The 7,500-nt window shown below is 44.3% G+C and overlaps 1 protein-coding gene across 3 annotated transcripts in view; it reads left to right on the top strand.

Annotated features, from left to right (window-relative positions):
* Window positions 1–7,500, top strand: part of dlg4b (discs, large homolog 4b (Drosophila)) — a 60,130-nt gene that overhangs the window by 31,172 nt on the left and 21,458 nt on the right. For 2 of the 3 annotated variants that reach the window (XM_053240501.1, XM_053240502.1), the window contains 2 exons: window positions 4,150–4,311; window positions 6,390–6,440. In XM_053240501.1, coding sequence (XP_053096476.1) covers window positions 4,150–4,311; window positions 6,390–6,440 — 213 coding nt within the window. Of the gene's footprint in view, window positions 1–4,149; window positions 4,312–6,389; window positions 6,441–7,102 lie in introns of those variants that run through there. The other variant, XM_053240503.1, reaches the window with a different exon arrangement.

Genomic DNA, 7,500 nt, shown 5'->3' with positions numbered 1-7,500 from the left:
AGCTAGGACCGGTATAAGCGTTGCTATGGTTACAGTGTGAGATGCTTTTTTTTTTATATCAGCACAGAAAACGTTACAGCGTACGATCTTTCTCTTCAGAATTCCTTAAAGTTTCTCCTTTGTTTAATTTATTTTAGGAAGAAACTCTTAGTGGTGAGATAAGATTCCGTGTGTGTGTGTCTGTGTGTGTGTGTGTGTGTGTGTGTGTGCAGCCATTCAGTTTGCGTTGTTAGGTGTGATGTTCATCATCTATGCACCATTTTAAATTTTATATATGTATAATTTTCTCCGTCTCTCTCTCACACACACACACACACACACACACACAGACACACACACACACTGCTAAAATAGCACCAAGGCTTCCTGTCCCGCTCTGATGACATCATCAGTCAGACTGATGGGTTTTTGGCTGCAGTCATTCCTGAGTAGAATGCTGAACTCAGACACACACACACACACACACACTCTGTAAAACTCTCTACTGCCTCCCTGTGGATGTTAAACACACACACACACACACACACACACACACACACACACACACACACACAGAGTGTGTTGTCTCAGTGGTTGAGTGTGTTCAGTGTTGTTAAATGAAAGCTGTGGAATAGAAATGATCAGAAACTCAACTAAAATAATTTAATACTAAAATTCTCTTTATGGAGTTGAAGAGACCTCAGGTTCTGTCCGGTGTCGCAGTGGTGCAGTGTGTAGCAGCTCCTGGTTCCGTCCTGAGCTCGGGGTTCTCTCTGCGTGGAGATTCACATGTTCTCCACATGTCCATGTCGGGTTCCTCTGGGTTCTCTGGTTTCCTCCCAGTGTAGGAATGGCTTCACTAAATTATCCTGTAGATGTGTGTGTGTGTGTGTGTGTGTGTGAAAGACTGTGTGTGTGTGTGTGTGAAAGACTGGCACCCCATCCAGGGTGTATTCCCGCCTCAGAATTCCCAGGATACACTCCGGATCCACCCTGAGCAGAATAAGGCGCTAACTGAAGATGTTGGAATGAAACCTCAGTGGAGTTTAGAGCTCATTATCCCTCAGCATGCAGGAAAACAGACTCCAAGTGCAACACAACTCGGAATGTTGCCCCACAGCGCCCTCTGTACTCACACCTCAGGAGTGCATGCGCAGTATTTCTGCTCTCAAATAACTTTACATTAAAATATTTATTCATCTGATTGTTTATTTATTTTGTGATTTCAGTAGGATCTGACTAACACCATAGATGATGTAGAGGAGGAAATGAGGTCATAGGTCATGAATTTAAAGGTCGATATTTTTCTTGTTGTAATTTTTGTAATTGTACGTTAATTAATTAATCTGAGCAGGCTGGTCATGTGACTGAAACAGTGATGTCATTATGTTTATTCCTGTTAGGTCAGCGCCACACCTGACCACTGCTGAAGTCACATGATTAAATTCTGCTTTCTGATAGGTCAGAAAATCATTCAGAGAAATGAGAAATGTTTTACATAAAGAGAGATACAGAGAGAGAAGCAGGGAGAGAAAGACAGAGAGAGAGAGACACACAGAGATAGAGAGACAGACAGAAGGAGAGAGAGATAGACACACAAAGAGAGAGACAGACAGAAGGAGAGAGAGAGAGAGAGAGAGAGATAGACACACAAAGAGAGAGACAGACAGAAGGAGAGAGAGATAGACACACAGACAAAGAGAGAGACAGACAGAAGGAGAGAGAGATAGACACACAAAGAGAGAGACAGACAGAAGGAGAGAGAGAGAGAGAGAGATAGACACACAAAGAGAGAGACAGACAGAAGGAGAGAGAGATAGACACACAGACAAAGAGAGAGACAGACAGAAGGAGAGAGACGGACAGTAAATAACTGTCCCAGTCTGAAAGAGAGGAATGAAATAGACACTAATGTGAATATTAATGTAAATATGTTACAGGACAGTAATATGTGTTTAAATAGTGTAAATATGTGTAATATATACGTACATGAAATTGTATGGATTTATTCATTTGTTTATTTGTTTGCTTACTTGTTTTTAGTTATCTATCATATTCCATTATCACCATTGTTATCTTGTTCTTGTTTGTTGAGAGAGAGAAAGAGAGAGAGAAACATACAGAGAGAGACAGCGAAAGAGAGCGAGAGAGAGAGAGAGAGAAAGAGAGAGAGAGAGAGAGAGAAAGAGAGAGAGACCTACACAGAGAGAGAGAGAGAAAGAGAGAGAGAAAGAGAGAGAGACCTACACAGAGAGAGAGAAAGAGAGAGAGAAAGAGAGAGAGAAAGACCTACACAGAGAGAGAAAGAGAGAGAGAGACATACAGAGAGAGACAGCGAAAGAGAGAGAGAAAGAGAGAGAGAGAGAGAGAGACATACAGAGAGAGAGAGAAAGAGAGAGAGAGAGAGAGAGAGACCTACAGAGAGAGAGAGAGAGAGAGAGAGAGAGAGAGAGACCTACACAGAGAGAGAGGGAGAGAGAGAGAGAGAGAGAGAGAGAGAGAGAGAGAGAGAGACCTACACAGAGAGAGAGAGAGAGAGAGAGACCTACACAGAGAGAGAGAGAGAGAGAGAGAGAGAGAGACCTACACAGAGAGAGAGGGAGAGAGAGAGAGAGAGAGAGAGAGAGAGAGAGACCTACACAGAGAGAGAGAGAGAGAGAGAGAGAGAGAGAGACCTACACAGAGAGAGAGGGAGAGAGAGAGGGGGGGACAGAAGGAGGTGGGTAGTGAATCAGGAAGTAGGGCAGTGAGTCTCTCTGACCTCGTCTCCAGAAGACAGAGCTGTAGGACACACAGGTAAGAAAGAAAGAGAAAAAGACAGAATGTGTGTGTGTGTGTGTGTGTGTGTGTGTGTGTGTAATGATAATGTCGCTCGATGTCTTGATTAAACCGTTGGTTCTTCACTCGTGTTCCAGTTAGCAGCGCTTCTCTCTCCTCACGTCTGTCTCTCAGCTGCTCCTGTTTCACACGTACACACTCTTAACACTGAAACCCTAACGTTCACGCCTCACTGAGTATTTATATAAAATGTCCTTGATGTGGTTACCGGTCCGTGTGTGTGTGTGTGTGTGTGTGTTGTGCTGTATTCGTAATAAATATCAAGACTTTATTTCATTCATTTTTCTGGTCTTTTTGTTTTACGTCATTATTTAAAATTCCTTTTCCCAGTACTTTCATGTTTTGAATTTTTAATATTTGTTTCATTTTCTGAATCACTTCATTTAATGTTTTATTTTTATTTTTTATTTTTTTAATTTTGTTGTATTTTAATGAATAATTAAAATAATTATATATTCTTTTGTTTATACTATTTATTCATTATGGAGTTATATATTATTTTTTGCTTGTTTATTTTCTAACGTACAAGTGCTTTATTTTGATTCGTTAAACTGAAAGTATTGTTTGTTTTAATTTATATATATTCTTTTCAAATTTTAAAATTATACTGTTATGTTAATAGAAGAAAATATAATAGCATTTTGATCTTTTATTTATTGATTTATTTGATTTTCTATTGACGTCATTTAAAAAATCTATTGATTTGGGGTTTTTTTTATATATAATTTTTGGCTTCATTTAATTTTTCAAATCTTTTCCATTTTTAATAAAAACCTAACTGTGGCTAGAAAGCTCAGGGACATAAGGAGCAAAGAGAGAGAAACACATGAGAATTAGTAAACTCAAGGTTAAGAGACACAAGAGACGAGAAAATAATAAACTTGATATGTAAACAAAGAGAAAAAAAAAGACAAGAAACTGGGAACCTGAAGAACTAGAAACAGCAGACAAGACAAACAAACAAATAATGGAACTTTGAAACAAGAGATTCAGTGAGCCTAAGTACAGATTTTAGAGTTAAAGAAAAAAAAGGACTGTTTAAAACAAAGAATCAGGAGAGTAGGGATCTAGAATTAGAGACTATAAAGTTTGGGTTCTAGGAACAAAGAAGTAGAATCTGGAGTCTTTCCTAGAGTGCACGAATTAGGACACAAAGACCAGAGGAACTAGGGCACTGGATTAACTTACACACACGGCTCTAGCAAAACCCAGAGGTTTGAGAAAACTGATAAAAAGCAGAAGGAAACAGGAAGGAAACAGGAAGGAAACAGGAAAGAAACAGGAAGTAAGACTTTAGAATTCTGACTGAAATACTTCCTCTCCTGTCTGCAGAAATACCGTTATCAAGATGAAGAGTCCCCGCCCCCTGAGCACAGCCCCGCCCACATAACATCAGGAAAGAGCGGTGAGATTTTGCACCTTGGTGACTCAAGCCACGCCCCTATGGATGGTCTCCATGGTTACCCACCGCATACACATGTATCACCTGCAAAGGTACTTCTGTCTTTTTTCTGTTTGCTCAAATTGTTTATGGTCCTGCCCCTAATCCCTTTACCCCTACTCCCTAATCCCTACTCCCTAATCCCTTTACCCCTACCCCCTAATCCCTACCCCCTAATCCCTTTACCCCTACCCCCTAATCCCTACCCCCTAATCCCTTTACCCCTACTCCCTAATCCCTACCCCCTAATCCCTTTACCCCTACCCCCTCATCCCTCATCCCTACCCCCTAATCCCTTTACCCCTACACCCTAATCCCTACTCCCTAATCCCTTTACCCTTACCCCATAATCCCTACCCCCTAATCCCTACCCCCTAATCCCTTTACCCCTACCCCCTAATCCCTACTCCCTAATCCCTTTACCCCTACTCCCTAATCCCTTTACCCCTACCCCCTAATCCCTACCCCCTAATCCCTTTACCCTTACCCCATAATCCCTACCCCCTAATCCCTACCCCCTAATCCCTTTACCCCTACCCCCTAGTCCCTACCCCCTAATCCCTTTACCCCTACTCCCTAATCCCTACCCCCTAATCCCTTTACCCTTACCCCATAATCCCTACCCCCTAATCCCTTTACCCCTACCCCCTAATCCCTTTATCCCTACTCCCTAATCCCTACCCCCTAATCCCTTTACCCCTAATCCCTACCCCCTAATCCCTTTACCCCTACCCCCTAATCCCTTTACCCCTACCCCCTAATCCCTTTATCCCTACTCCCTAATCCCTACCCCCTAATCCCTTTATCCCTACTCCCTAATCCCTTTATCCCTACCCCCTAATCCCTACCCCCTAATCCCTTTACCCCTACTCCCTAATCCCTTTACCCCTATCCCCTAATCCCTTTACCCCTACTCCCTAATCCCTACCCCATAATCCCTTTACCCCTAATCCCTTTACCCCTACCCCCTAATCCCTACCCCCTAATCCCTACCCCCTAATCCCTTTACCCCTACCCCCTAATCCCTACCCCCTAATCCCTTTACCCCTACCCCCTAGTCCCTACCCCCTAATCCCTTTACCCCTACTCCCTAATCCCTTTACCCCACCCCCTAATCCCTTTACCCCTACCCCCTAGTCCCTACCCCCTAATCCCTTTACCCCTACTCCCTAATCCCTTTACCCCACCCCCTAATCCCTTTACTCCTACCCCCTAATCCCTACCCCCTAATCCCTTTACCCCTACTCCCTAATCCCTTTACCCCACCCCCTAATCCCTTTACCCCTACCCCCTAATCACTACCCCCCAATCCCTTTACCCCTACCCCCTAATCCCTTTACCCCTACCCCCTAATCACTACCCCCCAATCCCTTTACCCCTGCTCCCTAATGACTACCCCCAATCCCTTTACCCCACCCCCTAATCCCTTTACCCCTACCCCCTAATCCCTACCCCCCAATCCCTTTACCCCTACCCCCTAATCCCTTTACCCCTACCCCCTAATCACTACCCCCCAATCCCTTTACCCCTGCTCCCTAATCCCTTTACCCCTACTCCCTAATCTCTTTACCCCTACCCCTTTACCCCTACTCCCCAATCCCACCTCTGTACTCATTACTCCATACTCCTTAATCCCACTCCCTAGTCCCTAATCCTTTACCCCAATCCCTTTACCCTTTCTCCCTAATCCCTACCCCTATTCCTTTTACCCCTACTCCCTAATCCCTACTCTCTAATAATGTGTAGTGTGAGGTTTCTGTCGCCCCCATGTGGTCAGCAGTGGAAGTATTTCAGCACCTTGGAGAGCGAATCAGTTCATTAACCCAATTTTATTGATCTTTTCCAGTATAATCATATTTATTTGTTTGTTTGTTGTATGTTTGCTTGTTTGTTTGACCTGAGTGACATCATTTGTTATTTATGTCCTCAAATTGATCTGTTATTCTCTGTCTGACTTATCTCCCTTTACCTACCTGTCTTTCTCGCTCAAACAAACTCACTGGCCACTTTATTAGGAACACTTGTTCCCATCCTCATTCATACTATTATACAATCAGCCAATCATGTGGCAGAAGCACATCTAGTCAGTATAAACATGCCTTAACTGTCTCACTCTATTTTCTTATTGCAGCCGGTCTTACTGCCCAGCAGCCACGCCCCGTACTACGCCACCTCCACGCTGGTAAGCACACACGCTGCTCTGACATCATCACCTGCACATTCAACTTGGCATTTAGGCTATGAGTTCATGGGTTCTTGAGCTTTGGACTGCAGAACCCACAGTGTGATGCTATGATTCCAGAACACAGAAATCACCAGGTCATTATAGAACACCCCATGGGATATTAGAACTTGACACATGCAGATTTCATTCAGCACATGATGTCATAAGCCTGTCAGCCAATCAGACTACGGTTTCCATAGCAACGTCATTATTAAGATCTAAGATTAAGACGACACACGCACAAACAAACACACACACACACACACACACTCATTCCCTTCGCAGCATATGCGCATAGGCAGACGTATCGCTATGGTGATGACAGGGATGTTGGTTTCCATGGCAACAAGACCACAAGACCACCCTTTTTTTTTTCGGGGGGGGGGGGGGGGGGTGAGAGAGAGAGTTTGTGTGTGAGAGAGAGCGAGAGAGAGAAAGAAAGAGATATGTGTTATTATTAACGTAATGTTTATTAATTATGTGTCCTGGTTTTGTGTGTGTGTGTGAGTGTGTGTGTGTGAGTGTGTGTGTGTCAGTGTTAATTACTTGCCTGCACTTACTCTTCTAAGTCCCCAATGACCCGACCCTCTAATTAACACACACACACGGTGAATTTGAGACTCCACATTGCAGAGAGAGAGAGAGAGAGAGAGAGAGAGAGAGAGAGAGAGGCGAGAGCGCGCTTGCGTCACTGGAGAACCCGCGCTCGAGGCGGAACGTGTGAGCGCGAGATGGAGCGCAGTGTGTTATGGTGATAAACGGAGAGAGAGAGAGACAGAGGGAGAGACAGAGGGAGAGACAGCTCTGGGGGGACGCCATCTTGTCGGCAGGGTGTCTTGTGAGGATGTTATAACGGCTACTTGCTCCTGTCGCGCGCACGAGAGCCGGCACGCGCTCCGGACCGTGGCCAGGAGAGAGCGCGCGCGGAGAGGATAACACTACAGACCGGTGGAAACAGTTCTGAATTATTCATCATCGTCTCCGGTGTGTGCGCGTGTGTGTGCGTGTGGTGTCACCG

The sequence above is a fragment of the Pangasianodon hypophthalmus genome, chromosome 16 (assembly GCF_027358585.1).
Source record: "Pangasianodon hypophthalmus isolate fPanHyp1 chromosome 16, fPanHyp1.pri, whole genome shotgun sequence".
In the NCBI taxonomy this organism is placed as follows: Eukaryota; Metazoa; Chordata; class Actinopteri; order Siluriformes; family Pangasiidae; genus Pangasianodon; species Pangasianodon hypophthalmus.
The sequence above is the reverse complement of the archived record's forward strand: the minus strand, read 5'-3'. Positions and strand labels throughout refer to the sequence as shown.